Raw genomic sequence first — 19,883 nt, forward strand, 5'->3', positions numbered from 1 at the left:
GGGGATCCCCCAGCGGTCTTTGCGCGGGCAATTCTGGTCTGCTATGGTAACGTAGAGGAGCGTACGTTTCTGGGGCTAGATATTGGGTTGAATTTTCAAGCGAGCGGCAATGTGTGCTTGGTCTTGTAACTAGAGGGGTTCTTGCCACCTCACGAGCTCAGCCTCGTAGCCTCGCCGCAAATCGGAGAACCCAAACCCATGCGGAGAAACCTGCTGTACGTACTAAGGTAGTGCTGGAAATAATTGGAATAAATGAGTATGTTAACTCTACTCTCGTGCGCTCTTGCAGTTCTTGAAGTCTCCCCCTTCTAGCATGCGCACTCTCGAGCGTCATGCTCGTGGTTTCTTCCTCCAGCGTCGAGCTTCGGCACGATGCCGTCCTTCGCGACCAATCCTTCCTCGTGGAAATTCCCAGCGACGCGGCCTGGCAACAGCGATTGAGCCAGAACGACCTCCAAAGGCCGCTGTGAGAAAGCCTTACTACGTGACAACTCCCATCTTCTATGTCAACTCAGGCATGTGTGCTCATCCCCCATTCTCTCTCGTGACTGACTGACCATGGATGCTGCAGCACCCCATGTTGGCCACCTCTATACATTAGTCCTCGCGGATGTCCTCAAGCGATGGGCAAAGCTTCGCGGCGATGAGAGGGCGACTCTACTTACAGGGACCGACGAACATGGAATGAAAGTGCAAAAAGCTGCTCAAAAAGCGAATACCGATATAAAATTGTTCTGCGATCACCACGCTGAGCAGTTCAAGGCCTTGTGTGACGCTGCCCATATTGACTATGACCGTTTCATCCGTACCACCGACGAAGACCATAAGGAGGTTGTCCGATATGTCTGGCAAGAGTTAAATCACAGCGGATACATCTACGAAGCCAAACACGAGGGGTGGTACTCGGTCAGCGACGAGACCTTCTATCCCTCGACCCAAGTCCACAAAGTTCTCGATCCGTCGACAGGTCTAACGAAGATCGTGTCTATCGAGACTGGGAAAGATGTGGAATGGACTTCGGAAACGAATTATCATTTCAGGTTGTCCGCCTTTCAGGCTCCGCTGCTGAAGCACTACGGGGAACAGACGGGTGCCGTTGTGCCAAAGCAACGCATGGCCTTCATAATTGACGAGATTCGAAGTGGGCTCAAGGATCTCTCTATTTCTAGACCTTCATCACGGTTGACATGGGGCATTCGGGTTCCAGGTGATGACAGCCAGACTATCTACGTCTGGCTCGATGCCTTATTCAATTATCTGACGATGACCGGGTATCCTTTCGTCAACAGAAATGATCCCAACATGGTCTGGCCTCCGAATTGCCAAGTCATCGGTAAAGACATTATTCGCTTTCACACCATTTACTGGCCTGCTTTTCTCATGGCTCTGAAGCTTCCTGTGACCGAACGAATTCTGACCCATGCTCACTGGACGATGAACAATGAGAAAATGTCAAAATCAGCCGGAAATGGAGTCAATCCATTCTATGCTATGGACCGATTCGGGGTGGATTGCATTCGGTTCTATATGGCACATAATGGGGGCATTGTTGACGATGCTACATACGACAACTCCTTCATTGAAGAAACGTATAACCACCTGCTGAGAGGTGGCCTCGGAAATCTGATCCATCGTGTTTTCAAGAGCAAATATTTCGATGTTCGCGAAGCGGTCGAGTTGGCCAATGAAGACGATAGTTTTTCGAAATTCATTACTCAAGATCAATGGAATGCCGGTAACCCGGAGCTGAAAGCTATCCGTGAGAGTCTCAGAGCTCATTATTCCAAATTATGCTCTGTAAGAGAAATTGCAGACAACCACATGAAAGAACCAGACCCGCGAAAGGCTGTCCAGTCAATTTGTGAGCTGATCGGAGAGGTATGAAGTGTTGAGCATTTGTTGAAGTTGCACAGCTGACCAATTTACAGACAAACAAGTTCTTTCATAACACTGGAGTCTGGAAAATTATTAAGAGTGGAGATCCCGAAACAAGCCGTATGGCAAAATATGTCCTCTTCACGAGTGCAGAATCTGTCCGAATCATGGCCATTCTGCTACAGCCTTTTATGCCTGAAAGAATGAAAGCCGCCCTAGATTTGATGGAAGTCCACGAATCAAGAAGGACGTTCGATGATGCTCTGTTTGGTGCAGATTTTGCCTATGGTCCTCCGGCTCTAGAAGCTAATGCAAAGGTGTCGGCTGAAGTCGTCTTTCCTTTGCTATTGTCATCTCATTGAAAGCGACGTTGGGAGCCACCGGATCAAGTACAGTGATGAGCTTGCTTATTGTCCGATTCGATCATGAGAGCCCAGACCAATTCTTGTCTTCCCATGTCTCTCAGAATTGGACCCTTCTTAACTTCATTCAACCAGGGCTCACATCGGTGGCGCATCAAGAGAACGAGCCTTTTATGAGCGGATAATCTTGGCAATTTATATTGATAACGCGGAAAGCTTGAAAAGATTCGAACCAAATCTCATAATCCGGGTTATCAATGCTCCTTCGCCTGAAGTCCCGTCGGACAATGGCGCGGGTTCATAACTAAATTTGATCGTGTACCTGCATTAGCGCCGTCAATCCTACGAAAAGGATTCGAGATGTGTTTCGTCAGTGTTTTATCAATCTGTCCAAGATACCCTTGTATTTTCGGAATTTTGACAGCCACAGCGCTTATATGGCGTTTCTTGGATACCTGCTTCACATCATTCGACCTTCCAAACTGCAATGATGGGTTCCTTGTGCAACCTAAACAGCACGAAGCCATGGATCGGAGAAACCACCTTCGTGAATCCCCAACTCTTTCACGTGCTGCTGGCTGGTACAAGATACTTTGTCTCCCACGCCGATTGTCTCCATACTAAAATCTACAGCCGGATCTTCCTGGAATTTGAGAATCTCCAACCATCGGCATCATTCAAGTCACGAGGCATTGGCAAGCCCTTTTGTCGGAGGAAGCATACCACAAAGCGGTTGCCACCACATGTTCTCCGCATTTCTTTGCGCCTTCTGGTGGCAATGCAGGCCTCGCGCTGTCTCTGCAACTTGCGCGCTCGGTTATCCGTCGACAGTGGTTATTCGCAAAAGCACAGAAAACTCCATCGCCGAGAAGGTAAAGCTCAACGGCGCTAGCGAAGTCATTGTCCACGACGCGGCCCTTTTCGAGGCAGATGGCTAGGTCAGGGAAGTGGTTATGCCTTTAGCCGAAACGAGAGGCGAAATCGCTGTCTATATTCCACCGTTCAACAACGAAAACATCCGGGAAGGTCCTTTAACCATGATCAAACAGATCCACCACCAAATGCCCAACGGCGAACCGTCCGACGCAATCATCTGCTCTGTAGGCGGCGGCGGCCTCCTAGCGGGCATTGTACAGGTTATGGCACGCGTGGTCTGGGGCTCCGACGTCCAGATATTAGCCGTGGAACAAAGGAGGCGGAATCTGTACCAGTTGTCACAGGTTGTAGAGCACATCATTATACCTGGCCTCACTTCGATCGCAACACCCCTTGAAGTAGTCCGCGTATGCAAACGAGTGTTCGAGCTCTTGTCACGCAAGAACGTGACCCGAATGTGCCCTGTCTCGCGCTCGAGGATGCAGAAGCTGCTGTGTGAATTGACGCTTACTGGATGACGAGCTAATAATCGTTGAGCCAGCCTGCGGCGTGAGTGTAGCACTCACGTACGACGGAAGACTTTGAAGCTTTTCGCGTAGGTCAGTAAACAACACCAGAAAGGTCGTGGTTGCCGTGTACAGGGGGGGGGGGGGGGGGGGGGAAAGACCAATCTGGACATACTGGTTAAGTACTGGGAACAATACGTGGAGAGAGCGAGGGAATTGGGCGAGATTTGGGTGGGCATCTTGCAGTGCGTTCTGTCTCGTTATCTCAGGTGCGATGATCTGGGTATAGCAACAAACTGATGATGATTGGGTTTGAGGATGATAGGTACTGGTAGCCAGCCCATCTAGTTGACTACTAGTTGACTACATACTGAGACGAGCCAGGGTGATTTCCTGGCTTTCCTGTGGAGGCCTGCATTTTGTTGATTGCAAGCCGCACCTGCCCGAAGGGTATTCTCAACATTTTGACAATGTCGAAGACGGGACTCACGTAGCCGGTCAGATGAGGGTCTGAATGGCCATGAACAGCCAGGGCATCGCAGAATCATGCCCAGATATCTGGGAGTCGAGCTCAGGGTTTCTTATTGAGAGCCAAAGAACGTTGGGCTCGCAATGTCTAACCACGTTGCCTTCCATCGTTCCATCTACAGCCTTCTGCTCAGATTGAACACACTCTTGCCCTTCACTCATGCCCGAACCATATGGCGACTCCCAATCCTTGGACGAGCTTCGACCTCCATCAACACTTCAAGAGTCACAATACCTGGGGGATTTGCCACCACTGCTCCCCGCCCACTGCTGAATTGTTAAGACGGTTGTATACATACAACTTGCCAATCCAAAGGCAAACATCAAATAATCCAACCATCTCTGCAGATTGGTCTTTGCCACAGCCCTAAGGTGCAACAAAGGAGGGTAGCAGTATACCAATGGTATGCATGCGAAGCTACCAACCAGGGCGACAAACTTGTCCAAGTCGCCGGCACCACCCCATGCAATAAGCGCACACACACAAACGAGGAAGAAGCGAAATACATTCTTCTGCCACTTGATATAAGGATTGTATTTGCCAGAGCGACTGAATAGTTCGTTTTCCATGATACGGATGGCAGGGAATAGTTGGAGCGGGGTGCTGAGGAGAATAGCCAGGGAGTACAGGAACTGCACAGAGTTAACTATCTTGCTGTCCTGAGGGAGATTGAGGATGACGACGGTTTTGGTTTTCGATCCATACGCGGCATAGGAGAGAGCGCCGATCGAGGAGAACAGAATCGTGATGATGACCATGACAGTAGCCAGGACGCCGGGAAAATCTTTCGGTCTCTTCATTGATTCTTGGATTGGGATGATCAACCCCACGCCCTCAAAGGTGAAGATAGCCGTGCCGATGAAAAGCGTCCAGGTTGAAGGGCTGAACAAGGTGATATCTGAAGGACCTCTGTTTTCAACGATAGTGGCGATGTCGTAGTAGTACAGGTAAATGAGGCCAACGAGGATGAAGGCGTCAGCGATAAGAGCTGTGAATCCGAGTTTTCCGATATCCCTGATCAAGCTCAGTGGCAAAAATATGACAAGTTGCATCAGGACCATGAACTTGATGTCGATAAAAGTTCTGCACTTGGAAACCGCCAGAACAAATGCCTGTAGATTCTCCGATGTGAAGACAGTGTAGGCCGAAACAAAGCCAATCTGGCTGAGAACGATGGAGAACAGGATCATTGCTCTCATCCACTTCCCGTAGAGAATGCCACCAATATCACCAAATGAAGCCTCGACCTTATTCCGTGTGCTGATGAGCAAGATAAAGCAATAGTAGCTAAGGAGAGCCACACCGAGTAAGACAAGGGATGAGAAGAGCATGCCGCCATTTAAAAAAGCTCGTGGCAAGAAGAGGACTCCCGTACCAACGAAAGATTTCAAGAGCAATAAGGCTGCATTGAAACTGCTTCCCGTTCCAGTCGGCCCGCGCTCCTTGTGTCGTCTCCTTCGGAGTCCGCCTGGTGTAAGTAGGGCACTGTCCTCCAGAGGTTCTCGGTCGCTCGCCTCGTCGTAGGCGTCGGCTGAGAAATATTCGTCTGGTTCAAGAACCTCGTCATCCTCCTCTAGGTCTTCACCGGCAAAGTGTCCGTAGAGCGTAAGGAACTCTAGAAAATTGTTGGTAAAAAGGCGAGGTTGAACATCGCTTCCAGAGGGCATTCCGTCCTGTCCTTCTGCTGCAGAATAGCTTTTCCAGGCTCGACCGGTAGGGGCGGGACTCTCAGCGGCTCTACGCAAAAAGTTTCTGCGAAATCCACCTGGCACTCGGATGTTTTGTATGTCCAAGGTGTCACTTTCAGGCTCTGGTCTCGGCATAGAAAAACTTTTGCTCCTTTGAGCCTTGCCTGGCTGATTTCCTTCCTGCTCTTCTGCCCACCGATAGACGGCACGGGTTATATCCCCACCTTGTAACCGGAGGCTGGAAAATTCGTCCGAGTCCAAACCGGGTCCCGGCTCGTTCAAATCTAAGCGAAGCGTTCTCCCTCTCGACGAGCCTTGGTCTGGCTGCACCAAATGTCTTTTCACCACTTCCGGGTCCTCTGTTGGTGCTGGACTTCCTGCCACCTCGCGAGGGTTGAAAGAGCCATAATTGCTTCTCGGTAATCTGTCGTGAGCCCCCACGCCTCCGGTGGCGATCAATAATGATTGTCTCGGTGAAGAGTCGTTTGCAGGAACTGGGGGTGTACGAATTCGAGGAGGAGTTCGGTTCATTGTATCAGCCAGAGCTGTAGATAGTGCAGATCGACCTGGACCCGGCAGTGACCCTGACTGATCAAGTTTGGGCAGAGTGGAATCATTGTTGTCAGCTGCAATCTGCTGGGGCGTCGGGACTTGCTGCACAGGAGGTGTACTAAGGCGCTGCGAGGGCACAGGGGAGCATAACCGTGCTATCGATGCATTTCGGGAGTGCGGACTGCTTCCCGTGGGACTACTTGGTCGTATGTCCACAGGACGGATTCGGGATGCTGTTGACGACATTGAGATGTTCCTGAGTTCGGGGGAGTGCTATGCATGAAGGGGCAGACCCGACGACATACATAGGATGAAACGGCGAGACGCAGTTGTCCAAAAACAAGATAGCAGAGATAGCATGTGATCGGTACGAATGACCAAGGAACAAGTCCTGTGCTTGCGTGGTGCGCCCGTGGCAAAAGAAATCTTGGGAATGGTTTTGGCTGTTTTGCCCAGCATGATGCAGCGGCGAGTTCCCTTTGGCTTGGACTTGGCACAAATAGCTGTATGGAGCAGGCACTTTGTAGGCCTCGGCATGGTTGCTTCTGCGGTGAGGGCCCGGGAGTAGGCGCTGGACCAATAATCCGCGTTGACCGCTCAAGACTGTTTTAACTACCCAGTACTTGCTATACCGCCTAACCCACGAGCATGGTGGGGGAAATTCTCTGCACATATCATTCCCGTACAAGTACGCCACTGATGCTTCACATGTGACTCCCCACCTTGTCCGCTAGCGAAGCTTCACTCGTACGTGGAAAATCCCTTGCGAGGTCCTTCATCCATAGGCACAAATGTTCCCCTTCGTCTCTGGTATCTCCTCTTGTTCTTTTGCCTAATGTCTTTGTGCCACGCTCGAACCAACGCTCTCCTACCGAGTATTCCACTATATAATACTTGATTCCCGCACCTCTCTTTCCTTCCTGTCAAGCTCGATTAATTTAGTAAGCAAGTTTCAGTCTAGGTGATACCAAGTCCACGCAAGTAACAAGGCAAAGAAACACAACTCACTGAGGCTCTCTACCCTGTGGTTGGTGTTTGATGGAAATCATAGAGGTTTCGGCAGACATCTGACGATCTTCAGTTCACTCCCTCTCAAGGTCACTACTTCGATCGCCTGCTCCCATCAGCCTGGGCGGGAAGATGCGTTGATTATGGATCGACATCCAGAGGCAACTTTGAATAATCATGGCCAGCACAGGAGGAAAAAAAGGCTGGCCGGAATTTGGATTAGGGCGAGGTTCTGTAACCCGACGCGGTCCCACCTTCTTGACACGAACAGCTACTGATGAGGCTGCTCAACTGCTGCGGCGATCATCATTCCCAAGCACTCCAGAAGAACACCGTCCTGCGTCAGCCCACGATGGCTCGGTCCAAAATCTTTCAAGATCTGCTACCGCCCAGTCTTCTGCGTCTGTTCCACCACTTGATCCGTTAGACAAATCGACCTCTTCAATAGCCTATGGGACTTTTGATGGCCCTCAAGATTCACCGGAAGTCCCTCAGCCGGCAGAGCCGACAACCGTAAATCAGAGTGCTCAAGAAAATTCATTACCATCGTATGTCAGCGCGGCACCGGGCAAGGTTGAAAAATCGGTCGTGCACAAGAATGGCACGCCTCCACGCCTGGTTGGAGGCTCAGAAAAACTTGGCACATTCTCAGGGGTTTTTGTCCCTACGAGTCTGAATGTCTTGAGTATCCTTATGTTTATCCGCTTCGGGTTTATACTTGGCCAAAGCGGTGTAATAGGCATGCTTGCCATGTTGGTAGCAGCCTACGCCATCAACCTGGTCACCACTATGTCTCTTTCGGCCGTGGCTTCTAACGGCACGGTCAGAGGAGGTGGAGCTTACTACTTGATCTCTAGATCATTGGGTCCCGAATTCGGTGGAGCTATCGGGTTGGTCTCGTATCTCGGCTTCGTTTTCAACACTGGCATGAATGCAGTTGCTCTGGTCGACTGCCTGGCTTACAACTTCGGTGCTGAGTCTGGAAACTGGGCCAATGCTATCCCTGAAGGTCAGTGGTGGGAGTACCTCTGGAGCACCTTGGTCGTGGTCCTATGTGTCACTATTTGTATGGCTGGAAGTGCCATTTTTGCGCGTGCAAGCAATGGCCTCCTTTTGATCCTGCTTCTGGCAACATTTAGCGTCCCATTTTCAGCCATTATTCGATCACCCTTTCAGACCACGAAGCAGTTTCTCCAATTCACAGGACTTCGTCTTGACACTTTGAAGCAGAATCTGCTACCTCACTTCACCCGAGGAGCTGCTGGCAGCGAACTAAGGGGCAAAGAGAACTATCAAGATCTTTTTGGTATTTTGTTTCCGGCAACCGGGGGCATCCTCGCGGGTGCGAGCATGTCAGGCGACCTGAAGAATCCTAGCGTGTCCATTCCCCGGGGTACACTTGGCGGACTGGCTTTGACCTTCGTCGCATACACGCTAGTGATTCTAGCTATGGCTGCAAGCATTACCAGGGAATCCTTCTACAGAAACGTCAATGTCGTCCAGGATGCCAGCATATCGGGGATATTGATTCTAGCTGGAGAGTTGGCATCGACGTTCTTCTCCGTTTTGATGGGTATTATTGGACCAGCCAAGCAACTGCAAGCTATTGCGAGAGACAGGGTGGTTCCAGGTCTCTCAATATTTGGACAGGGGACAAAGAAAAAGGACGAGCCCATTTATGCCATCCTCTGCACTTTCGCTGTCACTCAACTAGTGCTTCTTCTCGATATAAATCAGATTGCTTCGCTAATAACAATGACTTATCTAATGTGAGTGTTGCTGCAGACTGTTTGCGGAATGGCACTGATAGCTTTTGCAGGACCTTTGTTGCGCTGAACGTAGCCACCTTCCTTTTGAAGATCGGTTCTGCCCCGAACTTTCGGCCTTCATTCTCGTACTTCAACTGGTGGACGGCGGCCTCTGGGGCACTCCTCAGCGTCGGCAGCATGTTCTTTGTCGATGGTGTTTCGGCGTCTGGTTCGGTTTGCCTTCTCCTCATTCTTATCATGATGATTCACTACACCACTCCGCCAAAACCCTGGGGCTCGATTTCAGAGGTACTCATTTATCACCAAGTTCGAAAGTATCTCCTGAGACTCAAGACTGAGCATGTCAAATTTTGGCGGCCGCAAATCCTTCTCTTTGTTAATGACCCTAGAAGGAGTTACAAACTCATTCACTTCTGCAACTCGCTCAAGAAAGGTGCCTTGTTCATCATTGGCCACGTCATTGTCACGCAAAATTTTGGCGCCTCTGTACCTGAAGCACGGCGTCAGCAAGCAGCATGGAACAAGTTCATCGACATCTCCAAAATCAAGGCTTTTGTGAATGTGGCAATTTCACCTTCCATTGAATGGGGAGCCAGAAATGTCTTCCTCTCCGCTGGGTTGGGGGGCATGCGCCCGAACATTGTTGTCCTCGGCTTCTACAACTTGCAACAGTTCAGATCAGAGCAACCGCTGGTCGACGTGCCCAGCCCGCCTCCAGAACGAAAAGCCGGATCAATCAAACGGCGTCGTACCAGTATGAGCCAAGTGCGAGGCGCATTACCTACCGACGTGTGCTATGTCGAAAAACGGACGGACATCCAGAGCTACGTTATGGTATTGGAAGATATGATCCTCAAACTGCGGACCAATGTTGCAGTTGCAATAGGTTTTGCCGATCTGGAGCTTCCTAAGGCCAAAGCAAGTGTCACAAAGAAATATATAGATCTCTGGCCTATCCAAATGTCCGCCGAGCTCACATCTGAAACGGATGGTCAACCCCAGAATGTCACAACCACCAACTTCGACACATATACCCTCATCCTACAGCTTGGGTGCATTCTCAACACTGTACCGTCGTGGAAGCGATCTTATAACCTCCGAGTCGCAGTCTTTGTTGAATATGAGACTGATGTGGAAGAGGAAAGAGCTCGAGTCACTTCACTCTTGGCAAATCTTCGAATCAGGGCCCAAGTTCTTGTATTCTGGCTGGCTTGCGGTACCGTTAAAACATACAAATGTATTGTAAACGGGCAAGAGGTGGACGAGGAGACCCAAGATCAAGTCAATAAAGTCCTGGAAGATGAGTTCTGGTGGCAAGAACTTCTTAAGCTCCGGGGAAAGTCTAGATCTGGTGATGTTAGTGCTATGGATGCCCTTTCCATGACAGACGACTTTGCTTGGCCAAACTCGTCTCTTCCAGGCAGAAGAGACAGTGCCTTCGTTCGGATGGATGGTCTGCGCAGGATCCTGGTTCATCCAAGAAAGAGATCGTCGTTTGGCAATTTGTCCAGCCTTGGTGTGAGTCTTTCTATGAGAACTTCGCGCATAGATGACGACATGCTTAGCCGACACGCATCTCATCCAAGCGACTCTGAGCGCTCCGATTTCGAATCCGATTCCCAGGACGAGGACGAGGAAGAGTCCGATGCAAGCTTATCAGAAGATGACGGAGATCAGATCCAGGAGTCGTCCGCAAGTCTGAGGTCCGTACTCAAAACCAAATCTTCGTCGTCCAAAAAGAGTAGTCGAGCAAGCTCCAAAAAGTCCTGCCGCAAGAGGCAAAAAGAGGAAGCTTTGGGGATGGGACGCTCTGCGTTGGTCGAGTCAGAATCGCAGTTGGATGAAGAGGTTCCACGTTCAGCTGACGAGGATGTCGACCGAAGCCGCAGTCGAGCCGCATCGGACTCTGGCGTACCATCGCTGAGGGGAAGTCTTGAGGTTACCGCCTCGTCGCAAAAGTCTTGTCCAGCTTCGCCTAATTTCACATCCGAGCCTGTCCCTCTCGTCAAAGTGGCCAGCAACGAAGCCGCTGGTCCCTCAATCATGTTCGCCGACCGCCCGCACCCGCGGCGACAAAAGGCTGAAGTTAATGTCCCCATTGCAGGACGATCAATCTACCAACGGATAAAAGATGACCATGCTGCTCCTCAACCGCCCGCTTCTGGCTTTCCAATGGCTGCCTCGATTCCATTGTCCTTCAACGACTTACCGAGTCGAGCACAGCATCTGATCTTGAACGAACTCATATCACAGAATAGCGACGATACGGCCGTCATCTTCACCACACTACCAGCACCGGTAGAAGGAACATATCGCAGCGAGACGGATAGCCTTGGATATATCAGTGATTTGGAGGTGTTGGCCGGTGGACTGCCGCCGACGTTACTAGTGCATAGTAACAGCATGACTGTTACCACGAATTTATGAGACGGTCCAGCGCTCTATTCTAGGCCCAAAGAAGACCTTTTAGACTCCCTAACGTTTGTCTGAAGGCTCAGAGAAAATTAATACTTTAATTTTTAGGATTTTGAGATATTTTTCTCTCGCCTTGTTTCGCTCCATCCGTAATCTAACGTTCCATGCAATAATATCCCAGGGCTGTTTACATTCCTTCCTAGGTTCTGCTCATCTGACGCAAGAGCCAACGTAGACCAAACAAATCTTCAATCCCCCCGGAAGACATATGTATTCAAGCTTCAAAGCTAAACAGACCCCGAAGCGTTCGACATCACAGTTTTCATGTTGTCCCTGGTATATCTGGTCTTCGGTGCCTTCAAAGCGATGTGGTGCGTGAGCATTTTCGCCCATGTGTATTCTTCGGTCGGACAGACTCATGAAAACCAAAAAGAGGCCACCTAATACCGCTCCGCCTTGTTAAGTTTCCTAGCCGTTTTGATCTGGCTCCTCGTATTCTGTCCCCTGACAGGCAAATTCATAGCATGTCTGCGTCCTCTATATGTCCCCGTATCTCTCAGTCTTGTGATATCTTGTTGCACTTGCCGTCTCAGGTGGTTTTCAATCTTCATGGAATCCAAGTGAGCAGTCAGGTCGAGGACTTGGTTCTGCGTGAGTTCGCCGACTTTGATGGTGTTGTGTAGGTGGAAACGCGACATGATCCGGGCTCGAGTGGCAGGGCCGATGCCGAAAAATGTTTCGAGCGACCTCTGGAGAGATGATTAGGCGCATTGGACATCGGGCGCAAGACTTCCAAATGGTGAGATGTAGTTACATACCCATACGAAACGGTGTTCGGGGAAGTTGACCCCTAGAATGAAGACCTGATGAATGTGTCGTCAATACGGCTGGTAGGTAAAGCGATGTTCAATACTTACCATTTGCTGCACCTCTCTCTCTGTTCGCTTATGGTGTTGGGGGTGCCGGCGACTTGATCTTCCTAGGCTCTATTATTGAAACAGATTTGTCTACAAAAGTTGCGATAGTACCGCCTAATTCAGCCTTGCCGCCGCTTTAAACTTGGGGTGCCACATCTCAGCCCTTCCAAGCCCCCATCGAAATAGTTGTCTGAAACATCCTTGGAGCATCCAATCTGTCATCTGTCAGCTACAACCTTTCTGTCTGTTCCTTTCTCCTTCTCAGTCATCCTATCAGTCAACCCTTGCTGTTCAATGTGGTTCGAGATGGCTAATATCCAGCGGGTCGTTATCTCGCTGATAGTCATCTTGACCGCTGCCTTCTTGTTCATGGGACAGACAGCGCAGGCAGCGAAAGGTCCCAAGATTACCCACAAGATCTTCTTTGATATTGAGCACGATGGCCAACCGCTAGGCCGGATTGTTATGGGTCTCTACGGTAAGACCGTGCCAAAGGTAAGATACCTTTAATGCAGCTACTTTTGTTCGAGGGCTTCCAACTAACAGCTCTCTCACCACCCCAGACCGCAGAGAACTTTCGAGCACTCGCCACAGGCGAGAAGGGCTTCGGCTACGAAGGATCGACCTTCCACCGCGTCATCAAACAGTTCATGATTCAGGGTGGTGACTTCACAAAAGGCGACGGCACTGGCGGCAAGTCGATCTATGGTGACAGGTTTGAAGATGAGAACTTCAAGTTGAAGCACACGAAGAAGGGCCTATTGAGCATGGCCAATGCGGGAAAGGACACAAACGGGTCACAGTTCTTCATTACCACCATTGTTACAAAGTACGCACCCCCCCCCCCCCCCCCCCCCCGGAGCCCCCCGCCGGCCATCGACCCCCACACCCCCCCCCCCCCCCCAGACCCCCCCCCCCCCCCCGCCACCCCCCGGAGCTACGTCCTCCGCGGTGGACATTCTTGGCTAACAATACAAGCATAGCTGGCTTGATGGGCGTCATGTTGTCTTTGGCGAAGTGCTGGAGGGCTACGATGTTGTCGAGAAGATCGAAAACGTACCCAAGGGATCGGGTGACCGTCCAGCCAAACCTGTCAAGATAGTCAAGAGCGGAGAGCTGCCTGTGCCACCCGAAGGTATTCATAACGAACTTTAGGATTTGAGGGCAGGTACTGCTCTCGGATTGCTACACATGTGTGAAGAAGGACTAAGACACGTTTGACAGAACAACCGATCTATTCGACCGTACATCCCGAATATGGGGATGACGACGATCAAGAGGATGATTCTGGGACAAAACTGCCTATAGCAGACGACGAGACGGAGGCACCACCCGAGGGATTGCCCACAATTGGGGAAGTATCTGGCCCTACTGAAGGTCTAGCTACCCAAGCATACGTGCAGAAGGCAGTGCTCTTTCTTCTGATCATGGCGGTCGTTTTGTACGTAGTTCGCAGACGCAGATCGCAGTCCCAAAAGCTGGACGATAAAAGCATGGCATGAGTAGATGCCATAAAGATGGATTGGGACCTTGGTCTCATTATGAGTTGGCCTGCAAGGATCCCTTTTCCCAACATTACATGTACCTCGTACGGAGTGCCTATTGATGCAATCTTGGCCAAGTCTTTTGCCCCTTGGTGGCAAAGTACTGCACCAATAGGGCATGGGCTGGCTCTTGGCAAACTGCGCTTTTATTTGATTGTCCAGTTGCTTCTAGCCTGGCCGATCGGCGCATGTAATGATCACCTGCTCGCCACTCCCTAAAAATTTTAGGCTGCGCTTTCAAAGACTTTTTCATCTTCTCAAACCACATTTCCATCAACCTCCTCCTATCTACACAACAACCACAACCGACAATTCTACAGTCCTTCTTGTTTCTGTCTTTCGTTTTCACTTTCGGATAGACTTGGAGAGGCGTTCTGTGTCTCTCATTCTATCTGCCGGACACGAAAGACCAAGCAATCGTCAGCGATTGATTCATTAGACGCCACGACAGTCTCACTTCACCTTTCAAGCAGCGACTATCACAACTACCTCTTTTCTTCACCCAGTCAAAATATTCCAGACGCCGGTTGCCTGTTTGATCCCATTCAATCCGTGAGTCTCCCACCTGTTCATCGGCTCCTGCGTCCGGTTTCTTGCCACACTCTGCAATTCCTACTCGCTGTCCGAGTGTGAGGTCTTCTGGAAATTTCCCTCAAAGATCGTCCTTCGACTACCTTTATTAATTGGTGTCATTTTCAGCCTCAACTGACCGTTTTATCTTCAGAAACAGATTTCGGTATCCGCCCAAAAATGGCTGATTCTTTGAACATGAACGGTCTCTCTCTAAACGAATCCAAACACGCTCCAGGCAACCCGATGCCCGCTCGTGCGTACATCCCTCCTCATCTTCGCGGCCAGAGTGCTCGTGGTCCTCCAGTGATGGGCATGGACGGAGCAGGTGCTGCACCTGCACCTGCAGCTGCGCCTGCGCCCAATGCTGGAAACCAAGGGTTGAATGGAAGTGCCTGGGCCACTAACACGTATGTGAGACAAAAACCTAAAACCCTCAAATTCTTACTTACAAACCACAGTCAAAGCAACGGCAGCTGGGCAGCGGCCCCTGATTTCAAACCTGGCCCTGGCGCTCCTGGTCCCCAAGCCAACGGCTGGGGTGCTGGTCATACTCCTCGTCCTTTCAACCCGAACGCATACGGTGCTCCCGGTGGGGGCCATGGCGGTAGTCATGGGAGCGGATACGGTGGGGGTTACGGTGGTAACACTGCTCGTGGTTCAGGAGACGGCCAATGGAGAGACGGTCAACACATTGCGGGACCGCCCAACCCAAAACTCGAGCGTGAACTGTTCGGCACTCCAAACGACCCGACAAAAGCTCACACTGGAATCAACTTCGCCAACTATGACGACATCCCTGTTGAGGCTAGTGGCCACGATGTCCCGGAACCTGTCAATGCGTTCACAAACCCTCCTCTCGATGACCACCTTCTAAGCAATATCAAACTTGCACGATACACTACGCCGACGCCTGTACAGAAGTACTCTATCCCGATCGTCATGGGAGGGCGAGACCTTATGGCTTGTGCCCAGACTGGTTCTGGCAAGACTGGTGGTTTCTTGTTCCCCATCCTGTCACAGGCCTTTCAGAATGGTCCATCTGCCACACCTGCAAGTGGAGGTGGTTTCCGTCAGCGCAAGGCTTTTCCAACATCCTTGATATTGGCCCCGACACGTGAACTGGTCTCCCAAATCTATGATGAAGCACGAAAATTCTCCTACCGTTCATGGGTTCGACCCTGTGTGGTTTACGGTGGTGCCGACATTGGTACTCAACTTCGCTCTATTGAACGAGGTTGTGACTTGCTCGTTGCTACCCCAGGGCGTCTCGTTGACCTCATAGAGCGAGGCCGTATCTCCCTGGCGAACATCAAGTACTTAGTTCTTGACGAGGCCGATCGTATGCTCGACATGGGTTTCGAACCGCAGATTCGCCGTATTGTCGAGGGTGAAGATATGCCTTCAGTCCAGAACCGCCAAACCCTCATGTTCTCCGCTACTTTCCCACGCGACATTCAGATGTTGGCAAGGGACTTCCTCAAGGACTACGTCTTCTTGTCAGTCGGTCGAGTGGGTTCCACATCCGAGAACATCACCCAGAAGGTTGAATACGTGGAAGATCACGACAAGCGCTCTGTCTTGCTCGACATCCTCCATACCCACCGCAACGGTCTCACTCTCATCTTCGTAGAGACCAAACGCATGGCCGATACCTTGTCCGACTTCTTGATCAACCAGGGCTTTCCAGCTACTGCAATCCACGGTGACCGCACTCAACGCGAGCGTGAGCGAGCTCTGGAGTTCTTTCGCAATGGCAGATGCCCAATCATGGTTGCTACAGCTGTTGCCGCACGTGAGTAATCCCCAGCTTCCTTATATTCTCTTTCCCTCCTTCTCTCTTTCCTTCCCTCCTTTCCTTCTTTCTTCCCAAATTGGATTCCTGGATGCCGCAGGAGCTACACGGCATGTCTCACACAATCATCATGGATTGTCATCTTCTTCCAACCTGGATTCCTGGCCTCAGAACACCACTTTTTGGATCTTCCTGAAAGGGCTTTCTGGAACTTTCATTGCTCAACCTCTCATCACTTTCGCCGACTTCATGGGCCAGACACAGAAGACACTTCAGAGTACATGAAGTTGTACACGTGGGCTCTCCTCTCAGACTGATAGAGCCCTCAAGAACCTCACCCTCGACCGCGAATTTCCTCCTCAAGATGACCTGCAGTCTTTCATGGATTCTATTACTTTCGACTGGGCCCCCGGTTTGTTGGTGACCATCAAGTCTGACGAACCCCCCAATCTCCTTCAAGGATCTACCCATGCACTCTGCTACGTGGGCTGTCTATGTTATCATGTTAGAAAAAGCTGGCAAAAGAGCAAGAGTGTACATTAGCAGTGGAACCTGTGCAGATGCGCGGCGTCAACAGCGGATGGGTCAGTATGACCAGAGGATCCAGCAGCTACAAGTGCATTCCTCACTATGTTGAGGAGAGCTTGAAAGAAGGATTCGAGATCACTTCCAAAGGCCTTCTGGCATGGACGTCAATTCCCCTACCTTGCGATGTCTTCAGACTGCACTGTCTTGTCCGCGTGATGGAAGCAACATTCAGCATGTGTTTCTGGACCATGAAATCTCGGGATACGGATTACAACATGCCTAGTCTCTGTCCATGGGTTCACAAAAATTTCACCTACGATGGTCTATGCACCCATTTCTCAATCAACAAATCCATTCCAGGAACCCCTGCGAGCGGCACGCCGGAGGAGATCAACGCGCTTGCTGAGGAAAGAAGAAAGGAAATGCAAGCACTGTACATCGCCAACAAAGGTCCTGGAGTCCCTGCTGCCAAAACAAAAGCGTACGGAGAAAGCAGCCCTTGTGGAACAGAGGTATCGATGTGATATCTGCGATCTCACACTTCGTTCCAATGCAAAAGTTTCTAGCCCATCTGGATACTCAGCTTCACAAGAATAAAGCTGCCGGAATTGGGCCTCGTACAACAGGTCGTGGCGGCTCACAGCTCGCTATAGCTAAGAAGATGCACTGGTGCCAGGTCTGGCAGAATGCCGCTCCTTCAGCTGCCAGGATGAGAACCCATCTGAATGGTCCTCGCCATGCAAAGAAACTTTGAGACATCGCCGCGAAGCAGAAGCTCGCACAATCCTGACGACATTTGGATCCCATGGATTTCGTTTCTGTCACGTTTATCCCTGTGAACATTTACTAACCACAATCTTTCATTTTTCAGGAGGTCTCGATATTCCCAACGTCACTCATGTCATCAACTACGACCTGCCCACCGATATCGACGACTATGTTCACCGAATTGGTCGTACCGGTCGTGCTGGCAACACCGGTCTGTCGACCGCTTTCTTCAACCGCGGCAACCGTGGCATTGTTCGTGATCTCATTGAGCTTCTCAAGGAAGCAAACCAGGAAGTTCCAAGCTTCTTGGAGAACATCGCTCGTGAAAGTTCTGGTTTTGGAGGTGGTCGCGGCGGACGTGGTCGCGGTGGTGCTGGCCGTGGTGCTTCCGCCACTCGTGATATGCGTCGTGTGGGCGGCGGCATGGGTGGTGGTCCTCCTTCCTACAGCGGCGGATACGGCGGTGGCAGCTACGGCGGCAGTGGCGGTGAGTCCCGACCAAGTTCCATTTTCCCAAATCATACACTGACACAATCAGGCTATGGCGGTGGGGCCTCTTATGGCGGTGGGGCCTATGGCGGAGGATACGGTGGTGGCAGTGGCGGAGGATATGGCAATCCGGGGGGTGCCACAGGGCCTTCATCCTGGTGGTAAACGGTTAACGGCGTTTTCTGGTGGATCGACATTTCCGCCTCTTGTCGACATGGGGTTCTCTTTTCTACTTCAACATTTGCACTCTCGAACAGTGACCGGGCGTTGCCCTCGAAGCCAATGGGCAGGCTTCTCCAGCATGGACTTTCTGCTTCGGTGACGACGACGACGCCAACGGCATATTTTTCGAGACGACTGTTTATTATCGGGCACAGCATGATACACTGATAGATAGCGTTGGCTTTTTTTCCGGATCGATTCCCAGATACCCCTCAGCATGTCGAACTGCCTCATGTGAACAGAGGGAACGGACGATACGTGCAGACGAACATCAGACTCACACCACGGCGTCGGTTTGGAACGAAAGAGAGTGACGGCGCAAACTCGAACCTTGAAACAATGGGATGATGAGACTCATCAGAAGGCTCTGAAATGTATGGGGGCCGCGGGGCTGGAAGGACAGAATCTTCCGGCCTTTGACGAGATTCGTTTTTCACCAAAAGAACCAAAAGTTATTTGCGGGTTTCTCTCTCTTTCGACATCCTGTGGGACATGATGAATTCAATAGACTTTTTCGACATGGACATGACACAAAAATCAATCACGAGCTTTTATGGGAGGCCAACGGCAGAAGACTGGGAATCAACGGGAAATAAATGGATGGGGATATTCTACCACGGAAAATGAAGAAGAATAATATTGCGAAAGACCATCTGTGCATCTTCCCGGAGTTTTGCTGCCCAGGACTCGATCCACACTCGAGAGCTTGTGCTTTGATGATGACTGAGCTTTCTTCATACGAGACCCAGAGGGAAAAGGTCTTCGCTGGCTGTTGTTAGATCAGGCTCGCCAGGCCACCATTGCACTTTGCTAGCAAAAATGAAATTAAGAATCCAAAGGGAACCATGATCGATCGACGTGTTTCGTGTTTTTTCTTTTTCCTCCTTTCAGGCCGAGACATTGTCACGATTTTCGTCCGTGGAAGCACGTCTTCCTTTGCCGACTCTGCTGTGTGATCCAAGTGCCGGTGTCAGGAGTTTGATATTGGGATCATCGTGCATGTACATACTTGGCCTTATCTCCATTAATTCCACCGTTTCACCAATTTTGGTCTGTTTCCACATCCCTGATGCCAAAACTAGAGGCCACCCATTGACTATTTGACCGCGTTCGGCCGACGATGGAGCAAACCCAGATCAATAGCTAAACCCACACCCACACCCAAAAAGCGGACTTCGGGAAGGACCCTGGACGGGTCAAGCGAAGAACGCAGTGCCGGATGAGGATATGGGCACCCGCCAGTGACTCGGCAGAGAGCCCTACAACCACCCAGCAACCCTTGCCTCACACAAGAGCCGAGCACGACTCTAGCATTCGCTAATGCACCACACCTGCTTGGGCAGCATGGAGATAAGTCCAGGAAGGTCAGTTCCTTGCATATTACTATTGCCTTGAGGAGAGCTTCCGTCTCCGCATCCAAGGGAGCAAAACGTCGAGGAAGATGGCGCACAGACGTCACGTATGGTCAAG

At 50.8% G+C, this 19,883-nt stretch overlaps 7 protein-coding genes across 7 annotated transcripts; 5 read left to right on the plus strand and 2 right to left on the minus strand.

The window, feature by feature from the left end:
- Positions 1 to 558: 558 nt before the first annotated feature.
- On the plus strand, positions 559 to 2,237 carry Z519_01944 (methionine-tRNA ligase; the record flags this gene model as incomplete). The annotated part of the gene is made up of 2 exons (XM_016759701.1): positions 559 to 1,878; positions 1,929 to 2,237. 2 exons carry the CDS (start codon positions 559 to 561, stop codon positions 2,235 to 2,237), a joined length of 1,629 nt encoding a protein of 542 aa, XP_016623222.1.
- Positions 2,238 to 3,190: 953 nt separating this feature from the next.
- On the plus strand, positions 3,191 to 3,631 carry Z519_01945 (uncharacterized protein; the record flags this gene model as incomplete). Its single annotated transcript, XM_016759702.1, has 1 exon — positions 3,191 to 3,631. One exon carries the CDS (start codon positions 3,191 to 3,193, stop codon positions 3,629 to 3,631), a length of 441 nt encoding a protein of 146 aa, XP_016623223.1.
- A 735-nt stretch (positions 3,632 to 4,366) lies between these two features.
- Z519_01946 (uncharacterized protein) lies at positions 4,367 to 6,634 on the minus strand (the record flags this gene model as incomplete). The annotated part of the gene is made up of 1 exon (XM_016759703.1): positions 4,367 to 6,634. One exon carries the CDS (start codon positions 6,632 to 6,634, stop codon positions 4,367 to 4,369), a length of 2,268 nt encoding a protein of 755 aa, XP_016623224.1.
- A 939-nt stretch (positions 6,635 to 7,573) lies between these two features.
- Positions 7,574 to 11,592, plus strand: Z519_01947 (uncharacterized protein; the record flags this gene model as incomplete). The annotated part of the gene is made up of 2 exons (XM_016759704.1): positions 7,574 to 9,165; positions 9,216 to 11,592. 2 exons carry the CDS (start codon positions 7,574 to 7,576, stop codon positions 11,590 to 11,592), a joined length of 3,969 nt encoding a protein of 1,322 aa, XP_016623225.1.
- A 428-nt stretch (positions 11,593 to 12,020) lies between these two features.
- Positions 12,021 to 12,278, minus strand: Z519_01948 (uncharacterized protein; the record flags this gene model as incomplete). Its single annotated transcript, XM_016759705.1, has 1 exon — positions 12,021 to 12,278. The coding sequence occupies one exon, from the start codon at positions 12,276 to 12,278 to the stop codon at positions 12,021 to 12,023; it is 258 nt and encodes an 85-aa protein (XP_016623226.1).
- Positions 12,279 to 12,803: 525 nt separating this feature from the next.
- Positions 12,804 to 13,999, plus strand: Z519_01949 (peptidyl-prolyl cis-trans isomerase B; the record flags this gene model as incomplete). Its single annotated transcript, XM_016759706.1, has 4 exons — positions 12,804 to 12,992; positions 13,061 to 13,326; positions 13,481 to 13,632; positions 13,722 to 13,999. The coding sequence occupies 4 exons, from the start codon at positions 12,804 to 12,806 to the stop codon at positions 13,997 to 13,999; spliced, it is 885 nt and encodes a 294-aa protein (XP_016623227.1).
- Positions 14,000 to 14,791: 792 nt separating this feature from the next.
- On the plus strand, positions 14,792 to 18,356 carry Z519_01950 (ATP-dependent RNA helicase ded1; the record flags this gene model as incomplete). Its single annotated transcript, XM_016759707.1, has 4 exons — positions 14,792 to 15,021; positions 15,073 to 16,406; positions 17,806 to 18,189; positions 18,241 to 18,356. The coding sequence occupies 4 exons, from the start codon at positions 14,792 to 14,794 to the stop codon at positions 18,354 to 18,356; spliced, it is 2,064 nt and encodes a 687-aa protein (XP_016623228.1).
- Between the last annotated feature and the right edge of the window lie 1,527 nt (positions 18,357 to 19,883).

This window comes from Cladophialophora bantiana (assembly GCF_000835475.1).
Source record: "Cladophialophora bantiana CBS 173.52 unplaced genomic scaffold supercont1.3, whole genome shotgun sequence".
Classification (NCBI taxonomy): Eukaryota; Fungi; Ascomycota; class Eurotiomycetes; order Chaetothyriales; family Herpotrichiellaceae; genus Cladophialophora; species Cladophialophora bantiana.